A 22703-nucleotide genomic window follows, 5' to 3' on the forward strand; every position below is an offset into this window, starting at 1 on the left:
GTATGTGGTAGCAAACTAAACACATTTTCTTATTACTGACCACACTTGTTAAGAGGTCTCAGTGATGGTTGTATCTTTAGCTTAATGCTGGTTTTGTAATGGGTAACACTTCAGTAATTAGTTTTTTATTATTTCATTTTCTAACCAGTCCCAGAAACCCTGGGGTAAGCGTCACAGACAGTCCCTAGTTGTCCCTAGACTACGGGTTAAGGACCACTGGGTAAATGTCAGTTAATTACCATCCATACTGTTCTTCACACATGTTATTGGTCAAATGAGTTAATGTTTAAAGCTGTGTTTGAACTTTAAAACCAATTTCAATCAACACTGGAACAGGTGATCAATTGAATAATGAAACTTTCTCTATTTGATTAAGATTCAGATTTCTTCCTGTGATCCACCAAAGCAGCAGAATTTCATGATGATGAAAATGCAGCTCTTCTTTCTTCTCCTCGTCCTTGGTGAGTGCACAAAAATACTAAAACATTCAATGAGTTGTAAGAGCAAGCAGCATACTTTGTATAATGAGGGTGTTTAAGTGCTAAGAAAAAGGCGAGGATATGAAAGAGGATGAAAATGAGCTCTGTTTTTATTTACCCTATCATTTGTGCACCTGTTTGATAACAATTATTGGAATATGAAGGAAGTGATATATGTTGCACTGGTGCTCATAGGTGAAGTAGATGTGCACATATGCTTTTACCATTCTGAGGCCCTTTGGTATTACAGAATAGGCCACAGAACTCCAGGAGAATACTGATGAGGTGATCAGGAGGTCCATCATTCATTCCTGGTGTCAAACTTTGAGATGGGGGGGATTCCCTATGCATGCGATTCTTTAAAGTTCTTCCCTTCCTCTGTCAATGCTGAGGTGACAAGAGGCTAGACTCAGGTTTCTTTGTGTGCTGGAGACAATTTGTTTAAACTTTAAATGGGGCAGGGCCGAGCCCCACCCTAAGCCATCTGGCAAGACTGTCTTCTGGGCTGAAAAAAACAACAGAGCTGAGATATCTTTTTCTATAATTTCTCTTCTCTTTTTTTGAGATCCTTTCATTTTTCATTAGGTCTGCATTGTTGGGAGATGGGTAGGTTAAATGTGATTATTGGCTAAAGGATAATGAAATTGTAAATATGTCTGGAATGAGCCTGCATAACTTTAAACATTTTATCAACTCATATACATGAATAAAGCACAGGAGGCATGTAGAAAATATTACATTATTGCCAATTGGGGCACAATATTGTGAAGGGAGAGCTAGTACAGTGCAGAATTTGATCAGAAATGTTCATGATTAGTTCACGTGGGTCGAAGTGCGTTAAGAAATGGCACAGCTGGGGACACTCAATATTACAGCTGCAATGTAATGAAATGATTTCTGTGTATAGTATTGCACACTTGGGTATAATGCTATGCCTTTTGTTAGCTTCAATACACATGCATACATATTACATGGTAGTGTTTAGCAGACAATGATGATATGTGTAACTGTGTAGAAAACATGTGAATATAGTGTATTTTCCACTTGGTTATAATATTGTGATTCAAGAATCAGCACATATGCATATAACTTAACTGAAAGTATTTGGCACGCAATGAGAATATGTAGAGCCTTTTTAACTCTTTTGCCAAGCAGCAGCAAACATGATGTTTGCTCCCAACTGGATGGAGCTTCAAAAATGCTCCCCCTAACTGGGAGCTGACTTCAGATCTGTTTCTCTGACCGCAGTGATGCGAGCAGAGAAAAAGACCTAAATATTGCTCCTGCCTGGAGGAAGCAGCATCATCACCTGCTCCCATTGTGTGGAAGCCATATCGGCTCCTGACAGATGCAGAGAGCAGGCTGGGGCTCCCCCCACAGCCCCCAACAATAGTATGGTGTGTGCTCTGGATGGGCACCAGGGCACCAACATTTGGTTTTCCTGGCCGTGGGGCATGGGTCTCCAGGATTGAAATCAGGCCGGGGAGGAGGGCTACATGCCCACCTTTTAATTGGTGATTGCCACAGGGATGGTGTCACCGGGGATCAAATCGGCCCAGTAGATCACACGCTTGCTCCTCCTTGTTAAAATAGTGTTGTACATTGGGGAATGGGGACGCTGGGCTGCAATCGACTGGAGAGGCTAAATGCCCCTTCCTCTAACATTAATGGAGGACCACAGCATTTGGGGTCCCCGAGACTGTAACCATCGCAGGGAGGGTAGTCCCACACCCCCTCGATCCTTTTTCAAAAGAGTGACCCTGGAGGATGAGGTCCGCAGGGCTTATTAGGCCCCCCCTCCCTAATATTTAAATAAGTGGCTCTCGGGATGTGATCCCAGGGGCTGATAACAACTAGGGCGTGGCACCCGGGGACCCCTCTCCTTTCAAAACAACGGCCCTGGGGGATGGTGCTACTAAATAATACTGGTGAATATCTGTGTTTTATTTTGTTCAAATCTTTAATGTTACCACTTATGTATTCACCTAATTATAATGTTACTTTTCAATGAATTTTTAAGGTTTCTAAATAAAGAAAGCAAAAACAGAGCTTGTTTTTATAGTTACTTACAATGTTACTTTAACCTTTAGGTTTTTGTATAGATGGATACATAGGTAGACAGACAGACAGACAGACAGACAGACAGACAGGCAGATAGACAGATAGTTAGATAGATACTAGGTTACATTCAAATGGAATTAAGTATTGCATTATAATTCATTTATGCCTCAATACGTACATATAATATAATTCAATTAACTGCTGCCAATAGCGTCCTCACTTCAGGACCTATATTATTTTAGATATGCTATTTAATGCTGTAACACGATAGGCTGTGCTGACTCAGTGCAGAGCCCAGTGCTTTTAGGTATGTGCCTTCTATAGTGGATTCATGTAGCCTGTAGTATTCCAGGGTAGTGCATTATTTTAGAGAGCATTGCTCAGAAACAGGACGTGGCAAACCATGCTAACTAACTGTACTGTCTGTATATCAAACCTCAATTTGATTTACTCACTGCAGGTTCAGCGGGTATATCTTTTGGGAGCCAGTGAAGCCCCTAATAATATGAATCCTGTCAGAACATAACATATGCTTGAAAATCATATCACAATAACACCCTGCAGAATATAACATGAGTGCATGACATAATTGATGTAAATGTCTTGGTGTTGCTCTCATTATCTCAAGATTATGTTAATGCATTCCACGCACAGCCTCACTGACTTGCCATTGATGGACTGACAGGATTTCTTGTGCTTTCTATTCACAGATATTTCCTTGATGTGGGTGAACGGAGGTAAGAATTTCTAAAAAGAAACCCTCTACTTTTATGGCTGTTCAAACCTGAATATAATTTGAAACTATGGCTAAATATCATCTGAAAACAAAATAACAATTTAGAGCATAGTTTTTATGTAGGTTTGTAATTTAGCATCTCTAACATTTTAAATTTGAGATTATAGATATGCCAATTTGTAGTAGATTAGTATTTTGGTGATTGTAATAATTCCCCTTAGTTGGGCCCCCCTCGTGCAAATTGCAGTTCTCCACTTGGAATTAGTTGATACTAAAGCCATTTATGTTTGTCGTTTTTTATATGAGAATGAATGGATTCATCATGCAGATCCAAATAAGTAATAATGGACATTTTTTAACAAGAATCATAAGATACAGGAAATCAAACGTGTCTACCGATATCCAGCAAATAGGAGGATATAAAGTTTTCTCAAAGTACTGGTAAAAATAGTACCACCAATTCACAGTACTACAAACTGCAGTACAAAGATACAGCCCTCACGCATTTTCATGACAAAATATCAAGATCAGACACATCTTGAGTCTGTAGGTCACTGTAGCAGCTAGCTTTACACATTTATCCTGTTAGTTTCTCATTGGTGCAATTTGTGACTATTTTAGTGATGTAGGAAGAAAGGGATCTCTAAATATTTTTTGAAGCAGAGCATGTAATATCACATAGACTTTGGTCTGCATGCATCATTCCACACTGGTATTAGTGAGGATATCCTGTGCCAATGGTCAATTATGTGCATTATTTCTTTGCACAACATTGTTTATTATGGAAGGTTAATATATACTATGGTCATGTTTCGGGCTATAAACAGTAGTAGTACTAGATACCATAAAAAGCATTGTCAAACTCAGTAGGGATGAGTAGCATTTTTAGGTACAACTAGTCCTTTTGGCTTGTGTAAGTTTATGTGACAGATACTATTTGAATAGTACCGAATCTGTTAGAAGTGTAATTATTTTTTTGTGACTGCTACCCTTAGTAAACATGATCCTGTTATATCACAAATGCAGTTCTTAAGAGAATCACTAATATCAAAAGAATAGGGAAGAGTGTGTGCAAGGGTCGAGCAGTACCAAATAAACACACCACAATAAAGTTTTCCTACCAACGTGATAAACAAAAAGACAGGAAATATTTGACTGGATATGGATGTTTTCATTTTTGGGGAAAGAAGCAAAAGAAAGCACAAAGTGTCAATGGAAAGTAAACGTTTATTGCTGTTTATGACCTAGGCATGGGTTTGGGTCAAAATTAATTTGGGGATGGATAAATGAAACAAGCAAAAAATATATAATATATTTTTTATGTAATATTGAAATTAGAATGTAATTCAATATTATAATAGGAAAACTGTATATGTGTGTTACCAATAACACTAAACATACTATGCATACATGTCACTTGTCCCAAAATTGATCAACCTTCCTAGATCACACATACACATACAGTAAAAGAAACATAGACATAGAAGATTGGGATGTTAAACTTCACTTACAACCAGTGATGATGGACAGAGTGGAGGACACTATGCTAACTACTAGTAATTAGCAGGTAGTAGGTGAAATTGATATGTCTAATGTTGTTAATATATTTCCTATAGAAGGTGCTTGATGTACATCTGATTCAGAAAAGGGGGTGGTGATGAACAGTGTCTGAATTAAGCAGACCACTCTTACCCAGTCCAAAGATCAGGGCTTGATACATCACCGTTATTTATATCACTGCACCATCCCAGCTCAGAACCTGGCTATATGCAAATCAGTCTGTCCCTGGCCCAGTGCATCATGGGAACATGGCAGACTAAACTACCAAGCCAATTCTTCACCAGAAAGGAGACAAGCTACCGGGGACCGGTTTCTGGCATTCCAGCCGTCTTCGGCCCGGCTTGCTTGAATCCTGTACATCTGGACAGCTGCCTGTACTGAGACAGGGCAGGGCCTCTATACAGGCAGAATCTACATGTGTTGAAAACATACCAATAGGAGCCCTGTGCATCTGATTTTAATGCTTTTGTTTTTCAATTCAATACAAACAACATAAAGAAACCTGTATGTTTAGTTGAAGCAATAACAAAATGAACAAAACCATCTCTGAGTGCAATAACATAATTCAATCTGGTACCTGAAAAGCATTAAAAGAATAGTAGCCAGGTGTATGGCGCAATTGAAATATATCCTTGAAGAAACACAATCACCTAATGTTCCTAATAGATCTAACAAGAAAGTGAAGAGAGATCTTCGTAGGGATTACGATGTCCCTTTCACACAGCTTTTCAATGTGTTATGACCGCCATTGAAAGGCTGTCGGAAACTGAATGTGGAAGCCCTTAAAAGGGCCCCTGTCCCTCTGCAGCATCTGTATGAGGCCTGGTGAGCAACTGTGGTGCCCCCAAAACATCCATACCCCATGTGCCAGGCTCCACATGTGCATGGCACACTGTGCATGGATGTTTGCAAACATCAATGTTTCCAATGCGGCATGGGCTGTGGCCAATTTCCACAGTACAAACTGCAATGGAAAAATGTATGTTTCTGATGGCCTCATGGGCTGTTGCATCCTAAATTGTCAGATGGCTGCTGACAACAAGTCAGTCGGTTTCCATTCTGAGAAGATGTTGGTGGGACTCGTATCCAATCAGCTTCGTAATCGAGGCCTAAGTGTTTTGTCCCTACTTGGTGCAAGTACTGTTAAATTATATATGCAACTTTTTGTTTTTTTGGCCATTCTCAAATTGTGAAATTGTGAGTAATTTGAGTTTTACAATTTAATAAAGGCAAAAAGCAACTAGAAAGTGAGAAATAGGGAAATAGATTGCTATGCAATTATAGCACGCCTATATTTTCAAACACTTACATTTTCAAACACTTCATACTTCAAAGGTGTCTGTTATGCTTGTAAAACTAATTGCAAATGGTATGCAATTTGCATTCATATATGAGGCTTAAAACTTTCAGCAATGATTTTGCTACCCCTCTTATGATTAACTTTGTGTCATCCCATTAGTTCTTTGGATTCAGTGCTTTGCTTTAAATTGAAACATTCTTGTAGGAGATCCGGGTCATTAATCCGTAATGTATTTATGAGATAGATATTTAGAAGCTCCATCACATTTCAACTCAACTAAACCTGCAATTGTTGAGTTTATAGTTCTTTTCAGAAGTAGTGTCAGGGGTAGTAAACAGGCTGAATTCTCTGTTTAATTCTGGTCCAGTAGTGTCAGTTTATCACACCCATTAGATGCTCTTGAACTTGATCTAATTAATCTTGATCATGGAATTACTTGTGGTGTGTCAACACTTGTACTAAAAGAAATTATTTTCCTCTGTTGCCTAAAATATCATCAGCCAATTTAATGGCAAATATTTTTGGCTAATATTTTTTAATTGCATGGTCTTCTCTGAAAAATAACTGACTGTCACACACTATGTCATCACTTTGATGGTGATTCCCTGAAGACATTTGATCAGTGACGACAGGAGTTATGTTTCCCTGAGTCCACTAGACTACAATATCATCAACAGTGCCACTGGACTTTCCCCGTCCCCAAGGCATGGGGACTACTCACCGACCAACAGCTTTTAAGACCCTGCTTTGATCATTTGACGGGACTTGTGGGATCATCTCGCACACACACAAGGCCCTCTAATAATTCACCCCTATCTGTCTACATCTTTATCAACCACAAAGGCACATTGACATTGGGAAAGACTTATTTGCATCCTGTGGATTTCTAAAAGCTTAGACCAACACAAGACAGCGTACAAAGTATTGCATCGCTGATATCTCCACTTTGCTGGGGCTGTAATTCAGTACCAGGAGACATTTTACACAATATGGTGGTCTTGCCCAAGCATTACCACGTTTTATAAAGACATTCTTAGCCTAATTAGGAGGAACTATTGTTTCCCCTCTTTCAGATTCCTACCCAACAACCATTGTTGGTATCTGACCACTAAACATGCAGGCCATGACGCATGTTGAATGGCACTTAAAAACACCCACATGTTCAGGGCTGCCAAGCAAATGATAACCCTACCTTGGAAGAAACCTTTTGCTCCCCCATAGCCCAATTGTTCATGTGACCGTAGCACGTCTTAGATATCAAATTGCTTTCTCATAAAATAACTCATGCGGAGAGGAAGTTCACCCCCATTTGGCAGCACCCTCAAACAATACTTGTCCAATTTGGAATTTATTTAGTTTATGTATTTATTAAGTTTTGGATAGCGTGAACATGACCCTAGTGGGTATCATAGCTCTTTGCATGAGTATAACTGAATATCTAACATGATCACCTGTATAAATGGAGGTAAAAAGCATTGAGCATACATACCATACTATACTTGTTCTTAAAGATAGTCATCAAGGAAAATCCAGGCTCATCATAGAGTAGAGTTACAGTTAGGGATACACCCAATATACACAAAGGAGATAGCTTAGGGTAAGAATATGTTCATCAGAAATGATTTTACTTCTTTTTTTGAATGAAGCGGTAGATGAAATTAAGCGAGCATCCTTGAGGCAACCATTGGCAAAGAGTTACATATCTTAGGTGTGACACCTGAGAACGCTCTGTATCCAGCGTTTTTTTTATTGAAGTGCTGTAGTTCCAATAGCAAACCTCTCGTACTTCGCAATTGTCCGCAACCCTCTGATTTTTCGAGTTTTTGGGCCAAACATCTGGGGGTGTTGAAATGTAGGGCTTTGTGTGTCATTGCTTTATCTTTCGTTGAATTCTTGCCTTGTAAGGGAGCCATTCAGGGATTTTATGGTGAGGGAGATGTGTTTGTTTCGTTTTGTATCAGAGACAAGTGTGGCGGCCGCATTACGTGAGGCTCTTAGAGGGGCCAGTTTCTGTCTAGGTAGGCCACATAAGGTGGCACTACAATAGTCTAATCTGGGCAACACAAGAGCGTGAACCACATGCTTGAATTCCTCCTGTGGGAGGAAATGTTTAAGTTTCTATTAGATACTCATCTGACAATTTGCTCCTTTGATGAATGTTCTAATGTGATCCTGCATATTCAAGTGTTTGTCTAATGTAATTTCCAACAACCTAGCAGAATCTATGATGTGGAGAACAGTTGAGTAAGATGTTTCATCTAGAGTTCAATTTTGGGAATGCTGTTTAGAGGAGATATGAGTGGGAATTCGGTTTAGGTGGAAGTGAGCCAAAGATGAGTAGCACGTAGAATAGAGTCATCTGGGGAACAGATTTTGATATACAATTGCGTGTCATCAGCATACATGTTATAATAATTGGGAGCAGATTTTAAGGAATCTGCAAGTCGTTCCAAGAATCAATTGAAGAGAATAGGTGAGAGAGTGTAGATCCATGTGGAACACCCAGTGTGACTGTGGAAGGCTTCGATATGGATTGGTTCATCTTGACTCTTTGGGATCTGCTGTGGTGGAATGATGTCAACCATTGCAATACAACCCCTGATATGCACATCCTTCCTTTAAGTATGGTCAATAAACTATCATGTTTAATAGTGTCAAAGGCAGATGATAGGTCAACTAGTATCAGAAGGCATGATTCCTTAGAATCCAACATTTTTAGTATGTCATCCACCACATGAGTGAGTGCTGATTCAGTGCTGTGACCATGACAGAAGCCTGACTGGCATTGGTTGAAAAGTTGGGAATTGTCTATGTGATTACAGCGTTGAATATGTAGATATTTTTCCAGGAATTTCACTAGAGAGAGGATGTTGGAGATAGGACGGTAGTTGATAGGTTCTGAGCAATCAGCGTTTTTTTTTTAAAATTGGGAATTACCTACTTTTAGACCGCCAGGTATGGTGCCCTGACGTCGAGAGGCATTTTCAATCTTCGACCAAAGGAGGGGATCATGGCTTTAATCTTTTTGAAGCTAGTCGGAGGTAGAGGGTCAATGAAGTGATTAGATGAGTTTATGGATGAAAGGAGGTTTAAGATATCATTATCATTGATTGATGTGAAAGTATACCAGGAGGCCTTTTTGGGGACCTGCCTGGGAGGATCACTCCATTCACCAGGATAGGTGTAGTGTGGAAAGATTAATGGGGTAGCCAGAACTAGTTTGTTTGCTAATTGAAGTTCATTCTTGATATTTGTAGTTTTGCATAGGAAGAAGGCAGCCAATTCTTCACAGCTTGGGAGAGGGATGCCTCTGATACATTGAGTGATTGGTGTTTTTGAGGATTTCAAATAGTTTTTGGGTCGTTTTTTGCATGGTGATGTTGAGGTTTAAAAAAGTTACCTTTTGTTTTTCTTATTCTTCTGTTGTAGGTGTTCCTTGCTGATTTTAAGCTTTTTTGGAGTTCCAAGGAGGGAGAGGATCTCCAAGCTCATTCAGCTGATCTTAGGATGTGTCTTTCTGAGTTCAAGTTGTCATTGAACTGGGACTTGGATTCTTTTGTGGATACTTTCTTTTGTTGGAGGGGGTGAAACGAGTCAAAAGCTTCCACTATGGTGTAGAAGTCTGTGAGGTCATGGGTATCATCCATGTCAGCCTGAGGGATCAAAGTGATGTTGAAGTGGTTAGCTAAGTCGGTGAGGCTTATGACTTGTAGATTTCTATTCTATTGTTGTATTTTCTTTGGTTGTACTCTATTCTGGGTCACCCTTAGTTCAATGTGGAAGGTGATTTGATAATGGTTGATCCAATCACGGGGGCTAATGGATTCCAATGTGATGTTATCTCTCTTTCAGTTTATAGGATCCAGGATCTCGCCCTTGATGTGAGTTGGGCTGTCGCAGGTTTGGATCAACTCATGGTCTGACATAAAAGACTTCAAGCTGTTCACTGCCTGGTCCTTCAGGTTGCTCCAGTGTGGGTTAAAGTCTCTGACGAAAATCTAGAAAACCTGAGAGATATCATTGGTTGTTATGATCTCCATGATTTGTGGGATGAACAGCAGATTGTCATCAGGAGGGTGATGAAAGGCGTGTAGCTTACAACTGAGCTTATTATTGCTATTGATGTTGATGCCCAGATAATCGCATTAAGGCAGGATGAAGGTTCCTGCCTGAGACACTGCAAGAGTGTTGTGGAATATGGAAGCTATTCCCCACCAGATTTCTTGGATGTATTTAGTCAAATGATCTCATGACTGGGGGGACTTGTAGGTCCATGATAGGGTGAGATGATCTGTGAGGATAGCAATATCAAATTTGTGTGTAAGGATGAGGTCAAAAATACCGGCTGGAATACTCCTGCTGGAATACTCCTGCCTTTCTCTGCATAGACATAAAGCAATCCATCTCTTCTGAGCTCTCACTTCTAGTCTAAACCCTTGGCCACTTTCCCCTCCCCCTTACTCTACTACTAGGGCCTTCCATGAATATTTGAGTGTAATAGATGGTTGTTTTCAGCCTAGAATGACGCGCTTCTCTTTTAAGCATGTCTTTGTTTTTTCATCCTGTGTCTTTTGAAAAGGTGTTTGGGGAGACTCTAAATATGCTGAAATTGTATTCTTCCACTTTTGCTATACTTGAAGGAAGTGGCCTGTTTAGGGTCACTCGGGTCACTAATGACCACCTCTAAGCCTTCCATTCCAAATAAAGAGTCAGTCAGAAAGTAGAGAATACAAACCAATAACTGTTTATTACATACACTCAGAGCGGTGCCCAGTCACTAGGAGTGCTGCAGAGGGACTGAAATTGACAAGCATAGAGATACATTATGTATGTTTCATTACTGGGATAAAAGACGCCCATAGTGGAATTTTCCAAGCAGGTTCTGCTAAGCAATGGAAGACAAAAAAAACGTCTCAGCACTCGTATCTTACACAAAGTCTCAAAGTCCAAGGTTGTTTTAGTCGGGCCCGGTTACCAGAAAAGTGGGAGTAGGCCTCTATCTATTGAGAAAGATATGCCCTAATAGGAACAGTGTACTTATTACGGGAACAGGCCTACTACATGGCAAAAACGAAACTTAGACTAGAACATTTCTCAGACTTAAACTAATTTAGTTTTGAACTGTATAAAATGGTACCTGCAAAGAAAACGGCACAGCGAATGCTAACTTACACTGGGTAATGCGCAAATATGAACATTTTTATTCTAACATACTTCATGGTCGCCTTACTATTATACATGATGTAAGTAATGGATTTCACATCTTTGGTGCTGTCTGTCAGCATAATGTAATGCTTTTGCCTTGTTGCGCCTCAGGTATAATGGCCCTTTGTGTAGTCTCTGTACGACAAAATCATCAATGAAAAAATGTTTAGTAAAAAATATATAGAATCAGATAAAGGGCACCAAAATGCTTAAACAGAACAATACAAGCAATTGAAGAGACCTGTTCACAGAAAAAACTGAATCAAACCCTTCAAGGTTAAGCGTTTTGCTATGCCAATGCATTTCAATCTAATTGAAAGACCTTGCGTCCTACAGTTGAATATGCATACAATGAGCAGTACAGGATTGTGGTGGTAGTGTTTCTCAAGGATGAGAAAGCGTCCGCACATATGAGCAATACAATTCTCTAAACACGTATACGTGTATTGTCACTTATATACAGTTCCTAATGTGAGGTGCACTGTTGTCCTGTCAAACACCCACCACCTGGAGTGTTAAATTAGCAAAAAGGTTTTTTTTGCTAATGTTAAATACCAAAGAAAAAACAGGCATTAATCAAGCACCCTCACAAGATATCCAAGTAATTATCATAAGTTTATAGAAAACAGTTCATTGATAGGAGAAAGACTTCCAAAATACGGATCCAGAGCCAGGTGTTAGACTTCAAATCTTTTATTTCATAATCATTAGAATTGTTTCCAGCTTGTCCTGCCGACACGTGTTTTGTCTCTTTGGAGACTTTTTCAAGGCCAAGAAGACGGAAATAAAGCACTGGTATTGAACACCACGAATCTTGTTGTCAAAAGCAGATGAAGCCAAGTTCTATGGTCACACCAGTAATATCAGTCCTAGAAGAGATATATCTTAAGGACACAATCTTTATAGTTAGGTTCACTGGTGTATAATCTTGAAGAGCATGAAGTGACATCCAGAGCAATGGTTGAGAGTAAGAAAGGAAAGACTTAGTCAAATAATAATCATGCTTCGTGAAGGTGGATTCAACTATTCTTAATTTTGAATGATGACCATGATAAGTCACTCATAAGTCGCAGCGTCACCCTGACACCTCCACTGCTGTCAGCTGCTTAAACAGAACAATACAAGCAATTGAAGAGACCTGTTCACAGAAAAATTGAATCAAACACTTCAAGGTTAGGCGTTTTGCTATGCCAATGCATTTCAATCTAATTGAAGGACCTTGCGTCCTACAGTTGAATATGCATACAATGACACCGAAATGCACCACAACACTATCATCCTAGAATGTTATCACATTTTCACTCTCTGAAGGTGATCTTTTTTTAGCAGTAAAAAAACTATTCTATTTTTACAAAAAAATCATGAAATCCTAATTTCCCATTCTCCAGAGAAAAGAACAAAATAGCAGGGGAAGAGGCCAAAAGACGCAGAGGAAATGATCCACCTCATCAAAAGTTTGAGCACATTTGATTCACTCCGTTAAAACTTCCTATTTCCATACAAACCTCTAATCTTTGCCTTAAGTTCTTTAGTTAACAGGCTAGTCAATCCTACATTACTAATTGTTTGGGAAGGAAGGCAGTTGGGATTGGGTACACTACTATTCAATACATACCAAAAAATAATCAGAACGATTAATGTACTTCATCCTGAGGAACCAGAACCTTCTAACAGGGGACACAGTATTCCAAATAGTGCCTCTTACCTGGAGGATTTGGTGGGTGACATCACAACATAGCTAGGAAAGTAGGAAACATTTACACTTTACATTATTACAGTCGCAATTTGAATATGATAAGACTTGTATTAAAGAAAGATATATGTTTCCTTACCACTGTCTTGCTAGAATGCTGCAATCATGGCACTGAGCTTGTCTCAAACAGATTCACATGCTGAATTCGAAATAGTATTGATTTTTTGTCACAAGACTTTGTTCAGGAAATTCAGTCTTAGAATTTGAAATAGGACTAATGATATTTCACTCCTGCTCTTTCTTTGAAAAAAACAATTCAGAATTGTGGCATCTGAGTCCTAGTTCCTGTTTCCACTCCATCTAGGTCATTCTTCTCAACTGTGTATAAAAGCGGGTAAAGACCTGCACCCACTGTATCACTCTTTCCCTTGTTTTCTCCGTTCAATAATGCCGTGCTTTTAAACTGCAGTCCACCGTCAGCACAACTGCTCTCTAGGACAATGCACTTTGGGGATAAATGTATGTACTGTAACCAAACTGCTAATCTGCTATTCATGTTCCACCTTATCATAACCTTTGAGGATTATTAACTAAGTCAATTAGATGAAACCAGTTTAAGGGAGAAGCACACACAGTGACATTATGAACATAATCCTAAAGCTGTCAGACCCAAAACAGGAGACAATGAAGGGGGGGGGGGCTTTAAGAAATAAAGAACCAGGTGTACAAAAGGTTTTAGCATTGCCAAGCCTCCTATTCGGTAAATCAGGGGATTTTGGATGCCTAAACCCTTATTCATATGTATTTTGGGATCTATTAGCATGGCGGTCGCAAAACCTCCCTGACCGCCATGGTAGCGGTAAAAGACTGCCTGCAAGGACTGCGACATAACCGCCAGTCCAATTAGGATGCTCTGCAGTCGAAATCCGACTGCGGCGGTCGGATTTAGGCTATTAACATCGCGGTGGTCGCTGCAGCCAGGCACTGCACAGTGCCTGCCACCTGGCACAGGGAAATGTAGGGATACCATGGGTAGACCCCCAGTGCACACTCTCCCCAACAACACATTTGGGGCCCACAATGGGCCCCTGGAACATGTCTCCGCATGCCTTTCCATGGTGGTTCCACCGCTGCGGAAAGACTGGCAACCGCCGGCATCATATTCGTGCTAGCGGTGCTTGGCCTTGATTCACCACAATTGTAGCCTTACATCTCTGCCCGCCAGGCAAGCGGGCAGACTGCAACCGGTGGAAAAGTGGCGGGTGGAAAATCACACCGCTGTGGTCACAACCGCAATGCTAATTAGACCAGCGGTTTTCCGGGTTTATGACCGCAGGCGGATGGCCGCTGCCTGTACGGTGGTTGCCAACGCCTGTTCAGTGGCAGCTATCCACTCTCCATATAATAGACCTCTAAGTCCATTGACCAATTTGGAAAACATTTTTTGAGGCGTTTTTAAAACGTCCCTTTCAAGTGCTGATTCATTATGGCATGCATTAATATTTGCAACCAAAATCCGGTGGCAAAACATTAATATTTTACCTACTACACATATGTAATGGTAATCCATTCCCAAAGTTGGAGGGGTCCACAGGTGAACAGTTACCTTTGTGAATGCTGACAAAAAAGTCCATGGGACAATTGCTTACTCCCCAAAAATATTTGTGAAACTTTTTTTTTTTTAAGCACATCCTATTTTTCTTTAAGTAAAATGAGGTTTATCTAAAAAACATATGATTTCTTTACTTAAAGGCAATCACTGATATAGTGGTATGCTGCCCCAGCAGGCTACCACCCCTGTTATGGCAAAGGATCATACATCATCAGTGATTTGGATTTTAAGGAACCTATGTATTAGTCCGTGATTTATGGTCATAAAACAACGTGCTGCAATTTGTTGCCCAAATTCTTATTTGCAACTGCAGTTAGGAGAGTGAAGGAAGCTTCAAAGTAAGTTGCTATAAAGTGCTGGCTGTATACCAGAAGACTGAACCTGTTCAATCAGCACTTGATAGCTGACACTGATAAAATGCAGGAGTAGGGGGTCCTGTTGTACCTCCACACATTTTCATAGTGTCCCTGTCCCTTTTGAATGCCTTCGCTTCTTGACATTTTTCCAATGAACACCTGTTCAGACCTGAGGTATTCAACAAACATCCAGAACCTCCAATGTGGATTGTTTTGTCATATAGTTGGCATCATTGGGGTCTATGATAAAAAAGCAACATTTAAAAAAGTCATTAAGACTGTGTGTCCAAAATCCTCCAAGTTGTTCATTTGTAGCCTCTGTTCATGTGAAACATGTTTATATTATTTTAAGTTGAAATCGAATTCTTATATACTTTATTAATACTGTTCACAGTATATATTTTGTTCTGGTTATTAATATGTTTTCAAGATCTAACACATTTAAATCTGCATTGGACTACAAATGTTTCAAGCAGCCCATCTATCCGTTTTTTCAGTGGGCTACTTGCGAGGCATGTGTATGCTCAGATATGGGACCTGTAGTTTTCTGTGCGCTGTAGGCACAATCTATGCCTGATAAAACTGAATAATGTCAGTTATATCATGTGTTCAGAAATAGGAGACCATAATGCTAAGTTTTTTAGGATAGCCAGTGACGTTTTAGAAAAATTTAGAGGTGACTTGTTTTTGTATGGCCCAGCTTAGTATTGGTGCAGTGAGCATAAATGACAAGAAATATGGCCGAGGGAGTAGCAGTGGCTTGTTTCAGCCCCCACTCTTTAGATCTGGCTTGACAACTTTACCTATGTGTGAGTTCTCTTTTGTATAACACATGAAGAATAGACTTGGAGTCAGCCCCATTTGTCCTCCTGATTGTTTCAGGCAGAGTTTTAAAAATAGTAAGTCACATCTTCGATTCGATCTTAGATTAGCTATATGGAGTCCTGAAAAATTAACATGGAATCCCATACTGAAACGAAAAAATCTATGACATTCATGCTAACACATTTAAACGGTGGTATCTCATAGTAAGAGACTTGACGAACAGTTAATACATTTTACTCTTCTCTATAATTTGATTCAGCTTGTGCAATGTTTCAACTACTTACATATGTTTTCGAATTCACTTTATATTGTGAGCCACACCTTGGTACTAGACACATGTGATCGCACATTTGAATTATGCCACACAGTTATGTTTAAATATAATATTGAGTAAAATAAGATACCTGAAAGTGTTCTAGAAAAAAAGAGCCCTATTGAAGAAAGTGTGCCATCACCGTTTTTATGAAACACAGATCGTTTGAGATCAGCATAAGAGGAAGCGGGGGTGTATTACCTTCCAGGGTGCTTACACTGCAAACTGGCAACTTCCAGTATTTTCCTTTCTTTAGTGGGGAACAGTAAGATATGCAGTGACTATAGAGCAAATTAGCATAGAAGGGTGGCAAGGTTGGACTGTATCTTGATTATAACTGGGGCCAACATAACAGAAGGGTGATGAACAAGGCAAATGGCTTTTAAAAGAATTCTTCAGGCAGCTAGTGAAGCTGAATTCTAAACATAAAGAGATGAATGTGTCTCTGATGGCCAAAAAATTATCACTGTGACCCCTTTGACTAAATCTCCTTGGAGCATCCAAAGATGAGGACTAGGGTCTTCTCAGTATCATACTTTAAGTCATTGTCTTACATATAGAAAGCCAGTGGTGTAAGACAGTTCTTGAATTAGAAATGAAGTAGTGTGGCTCGAGTGAAGTAGTGTGGCTCACTGGTTAGAGGCGGCAGACCCGAGAGCAGAGGACGGCCCGGGACCAGGGTTCAATTCCCGGCGCGGCAGGTTTCTGGACCAGGGTCAGCGGACTCGATAATTCTCTCGCCTCGGTGCCCACTCTGATCAGCGATCACACTCGGCAACTCTGGGCATTAGCTTGCCTCATCTTCACTAACGGCCCCACCAGACCGCCGGGGATGCCTGGTCTCACCCTGGAGATACCCATTAAGGGACCATCTCTCAGGGAAGCCAGGAAGGGTTTCGCAGCGGTCGAAGCGCCTTGGGACCCTACGGGTAAGTAGTGCGCTATATAAATGCCAATACATTTACATACATTTACATTTGAATCGCTCATAATTCTGCTGCACTGGATCGACTAAGCATATGATTATTGAATGTCATCCATGTAGGTCATAAACAGGAAGCCATATGTCCTAATGAGGTCAGCCAGAGGCGTAATGTGGGTATCAACCAAGTTCTGCATCAAAGAAGGGATGTCTGTGAGGCACTAGTTTAGTTCTTGAGTAAAAATAAGAAATCTTCAGAGGTTGGGTATGACCTTGATGGTAAGAGGTAATCCAGTAGAAGTTAGGATCCACAATCTCAATACTATAAAGCTGGGACTATAAAATGTCATGGGAGATGGTGTCAAATGCAGTAGAGATATAAAGGAGAAACAAAGCAGCTCTGCTGCCTTCCTCAAGCACCCAGTGTAGTTCATTCACTACTAATTTCAAAGTTGATTTTAAAACAGTGGAATGGCCTAAAACTAGAATAAGTTGTATCTAGTATGAAATTCCATTCATGAAAAGCAGTGATTATTACATTCACTTCTTTACTCGAGTAAACCACTGTATATTTTCAGGACATTAACACTTGGGTGGGTAAAAAAGAGAAATTATAAATTATGCTGATTCCAGGACAGAACTTGTCTAACCCCAGATTTAATATCAAATCCAAACATAATTCACAATGCAATTCTAATTTGATGGATTGGATTAATCCTTTTGCTATACCACAAGTGAAAAAGCAAACTGTGTTTGATTGGAGATAGAACAATCAATCTAATGTCTACCAATGCAACATAATAAAATGGGATAACCTCTGAACGAGAGATCAAATCAGGATTCACAGAGCTTGTACATGTCAGTATCTGGCAAGCAGTCAACTGTATGGAGGATCTCCTTAGTTTAACTATAGGACGAGGACATGTATTTTCAATACAGGTCCCCTATGGTGATTCTAATATTAGTGTTATAGTTCTGAAGGGACACTAAACAGATACGCTTTAAAGTTACATTTTAGTACCCACTCAAACTACACTACTGTCTTCTTTTTACATTCAAACATAGTGGCCACAAGTTTCATAGAAAACCTGGGTACTAAATGAAGAGAACCTGTACTGTGGATTGGCTTTAGATTTGCAATACCTCAAAGAGATTCAGGGGCTTATTATCAAGCCCAATTTTGCCGCTTTAGCGACCGTTTTGGGACGAAAAGTGATTTATATATTGCTCTATTATCAAGAACACGCTAACGGGTGTTTCCTTGAGGTAGCTATCGTCTTTTCTCCACTTTGCATGTCCGCGATATTTATCGCTAACGACATTCAAAGTGGGCGCTCCTCACTAAAATGACATGAATACTGTTGCTAACACAACTTCCCTCTATTATGAATCTGGCCCCGGACCCGCGTAGCGATATCAAAAGTTGAGCTAACCGCGATCATCGCTGGTTATTATTGCCTGTCTAAAACCTAACTTACCCATCTTGTCAATGGGAGGTGGATTGTCAGGCTGAGTCTGCACTTGCCTATTAGCAAGCTTTGCAATAGCGCAGTGAAAATAGTGCTTGTTTTCTCACACTATTGGTAGATTTCGCCACTATCACTTGCTTTTGCATTGCCTCTGAGATAAGCGTTCATAATAAAGCGCTATCTCGGCGATGAAATCCAGCCATAGGAAACAATTAAAAAAACTGTGCTAAGCGCGCTTTGCGATAATTATCGCAAATCGTTGATAATATGCCCCTCAGTCAGTCATGCTTTAAGAGTGATGTTCAAAGCCTGCATTTATGTATGATGTGGGATAGAGAAGAATCAGTCAAGAGCGTGGCAGACAGCATCAAGATAAATTGTTCGCTCAGGCTCTGGTAAATATAGTCTGCTGTTGAGATGCAGTCTTAGTGTTGTGTTTTATCAACCAATTGAAGTTAATCAGCTAGTAGACCAAGAAAGGGAAATGATAACCAACACTCGTAGGTTAGATAGTGAATACAAAATAAGATATATTGTGTAAAGCTTCTCATCAGCTGGCCTATAAAAATTAAGTCTATTCAAGGGTGAATAACATTTCTGTTAGCTCCTACATAAATGATGAAGACATCAAAGCAGCCCATGTTTTAGTAACCTCAGCTATTTAAAAAAAAATAAGAACAATTCTATATAGAACAATATGAGTGGATTTCTTGGTCTACTACCCTTGAGGCTGCAACCATGATTCTCACTCCACATTTGTAAGTCAGCTATTACCTCATCTCACGTGTTAGTAACGGCACAATGGCTTGAGAGTAGAACTGCAGCTGCAAACCACTGAAGTATTGCACTGTAAGGTGAAATTGGGAAAGAATGATCCTATTGCTCCGCTTCCAAATTTATTGTAGTTCATAAGATCTCATTTTCTGACTTTTGCAAATTGTAAAGTAGCTTTCGTACATTACAAAAATACATTTCGAAAACCAAATGATACTGTTAGTTCAGTAGGTTTACCATCGCAAAATCCTTTACATCCAGCATGCTGTATGGATTGAAATTAGAACATACATTTCGTCAATTTTGATGTGGATGTTCTTGTTCAAAGAATGCCTGCGAAATGATGTGGGAAGATGCATTTCTCTCTTCAGAAGCACCTAGGGACCTGGTCAAAGAGATTTAACATCACTGTACCATATGTGTTACATTTACTGTTATTATTGATATCATATGTTCATAACAATAAAAAGCACTTCTGGGATTCCATTAATCCTGAATTTGGAAGAGATTTTGCTCCTAATGTTTCCATGATTCAAATGTGTTTGTGTTGTTGTAATTGTTGTTGTCTTAAAGGATTTCAATGTATTTATATGTGTTCCAATAACGTGTATTATCTTCTTCCACAGAATGCCCTGAGAACCAACATATGTCAGATTGTGGGGCTGGTTGTCAAATACCCTGTGAAAAGCGAAATAAGAATGAGCCATGTAACAGGATGTGCGTCCCTGGCTGTGTCTGTGATGACGGATACATTCTGGAGCATAAAGGTTCTCACAACTGTGTTCGGAAACAGGATTGTGAATCCTGTCCAGAAAATACCTATTTCAGTCCCTGTGGGAAGAAGTGCCAGAGAACCTGCAAGAACTACAAACAAGAACATATTGCCTGCGTCATGATGTGTGCTCCTGGTTGTGTTTGTGCGAAAGGATTTGTCTTGCATAATGACAAGTGTATTCCCGAAAGTGAGTGTGAGTAGACAATATTCCTACAGAGAGCTCGGTTAGTGAAAGAAGGAAGCACATTACCCCTGATTTTTTAGGTTTCCGAGAGCAAAAACCAAGCTGCACATCTAGCGCCTTATCTTTCACGTTTATGTAGCCTGTCTAGCAGCTTCTTCTGCGCATATAACTCCCTAGAGCTGGTGCGACCACTATCACCATACAGGGAATCGCTAGAGTCGGGCCCAAATTATGAGTGTCAGTCCTTTGAATGGGGTGCACTGTCTTATAGGCAAGGGTGTGCAAATTACAGAGTGTCGTATACTCCTTCTGGTTAAGAATTGCTATGCAATATCCACACAATTGGAACTCAGTATTTAAAGCAGAGATTATGACATGAGTCTTGTTATTTTCCCTTGTTAGATTTTATTATGATTTTCTTGATGAAATCTGTAATGGAAAAATGGTGGTACTGTAGAAAAAAGTACACTCTGGACAAATACTTTATATGGTAATTGCCACACTGACCACAATGATGATTCCTGTGCAAACCTTGGATAGGTGGCCATGGGCAATGTTTAAACATTTCAACAGAATAGAGATTGCTCCCTCTATCATCTCCAGGCACCAAACTGTTGCTAGCAATCCAGATGTACTGTAGTGGTTCCCTGCTAATAGTTTGCACCAATAGTGTTTTAATTGCTATTTGTTTTAATCAAGTTACTTGAATGGAATTTGCTTTTTCTACTGACAGTTCGATTAATGTGAACCAATACAATGCCCACTTTGACCCTAAATTTCTTCCTGCCCTCAATTTGGTTAGAGCCCCGATAAAAGTGTATTATTATCTTTGAAGTTGTTTATGTTTCAATGTGTTCTTCCAAACTCGACCCCATTCACTATTCTAACAATTTTATTGTATAGCTAAATTATTTGAATGCATTATGTTTAAATTAATCTCATATCAACTTTCTGAACTAATGGTAACAGTAATCAAATATGAGTTACAGACAAGAAACTGGTTATGGCCTCTGCACCCACCTAAAGGGGGCATCAAAATTTACCAGACTAATTTTAGCAATCAAAAGCTGATAATCAGGCTGTGTGCAACCGCTAAATCGGCTGTCAGCATGTACCAACCCTATTTTGCAATTCAGTAACCTATCACTGACTTTCAAAATAGGGTTTGTGAGTTGGTATTCGGATGAGGGTCTCTTTTCATACGAAACCTTGCTCCATAAAGTGCATCTCTTTCTAATAGCCAGGCACATGGTCATGTATGAATCTTCTGCGACCGGAATGGGGTCGCAAAACATTCATATATTACTGACTCAGTGAAAGAGGTGATAACCCATTTGTGAGCGGGAAGGGGTCCCCGAGACACACCTTTCTCTTTGTAACTATGGGCACCAACATTTAGCCAGCAGTGGTCCCAGCGGCCACTGCCTGATCTTAAAAAAATGAAAAGTTAGCTTCTAATTTTTATTTTTGAAATCTATCCCGTTTTTCTTTGAGGAAAACGGGCTGCATTTGAAAAAAAAAATGCTTATTTAAAAATCAATCCCAGGCATGGTAGTCTGCCTACCCCAGCTGCCCCCATGCCATTCTTAATGGATCTCAAATTTTGACCTGTCTCATGAATATTAATGAGGCAGGTAAATTGCGGTCACATTGGGAATCGCTAAATGTTTCTGAGACACATTTGTACATTTCATTTTGTGCGTCCCTAATTTTAAGTCGCAGAGAATCATAATTCGGGGCTCTCAAAATGAAATTTTCATACATTTAGCCCTATAGCCCACTTTATTTTGCGAATCTCTACTTGCGAGTCTCAAAAAATTGCAAATTGGTACTCAGAAAATGTAATGGTTGTACATCTAGCTCTAGGTAACCATACAAACTTAACAATCTTGTTCACACGAGAATCTCTCCTAATGAGAAAAGAATATCAAAATCCACATTATTCCACTTTTGAATGTTCAAATGGAATGGGTTTATTATCAGAATTTGTAAACATTTGCTCTGCTTCAAAGCACTAACATCAATAAAGATTGCATATTAATCAAGATGTCTAAAATGTTCTTGTTGTAATGTTCCCCAGATTTAAATGAGATTCTTGCAGCCATCAATAAAATAAGGTTTGTCCCGAAACTGCAGAGAAATGGGTCAGGAATTATGCAAGGGATATCATTACATCAGCAAAAAGATAATTTGTGTCAACGTTTGCCATATGTGGCATCTCTTGCTGTCATGACCCAAGTACAATTCAAGGGGCGTGGCCTGCTGGACCAGCTCATCAAGACTGTGAACTCAGTGAGGCTCTGGGTGCATCGATGACAGACAACCCAACTCTTCTGATTGGTGCTCATGTTGAACTATTACTGTTGTTTGGAGAAGACTGTTTATGAAATTCAGGGCCTCATTTATGGGTTTCGCAGGGCAGCAGGCCTTCCTGCTGCA

General features: G+C 39.8%; 1 protein-coding gene across 1 annotated transcript in view; it reads left to right on the forward strand.

Moving 5' to 3' along the window:
* LOC147701309 (von Willebrand factor-like) overlaps positions 1-22309 on the forward strand; it is a 37210-nt gene extending 14901 nt beyond the window's left edge. The window contains exons 2-4 of the mRNA XM_086930030.1: positions 377-461; positions 3251-3277; positions 19932-22309. Coding sequence (XP_086786156.1) covers positions 419-461; positions 3251-3277; positions 19932-20281 — 420 coding nt within the window. The 5' untranslated portion in view covers positions 377-418 and the 3' untranslated portion in view covers positions 20282-22309. The remainder of the gene's footprint in view (positions 1-376; positions 462-3250; positions 3278-19931) is intronic.
* The last annotated feature ends 394 nt before the right edge of the window (positions 22310-22703 follow it).

The sequence above is a fragment of the Lissotriton vulgaris genome, chromosome 7, assembly GCF_964263255.1.
Source record: "Lissotriton vulgaris chromosome 7, aLisVul1.2, whole genome shotgun sequence".
In the NCBI taxonomy this organism is placed as follows: Eukaryota; Metazoa; Chordata; class Amphibia; order Caudata; family Salamandridae; genus Lissotriton; species Lissotriton vulgaris.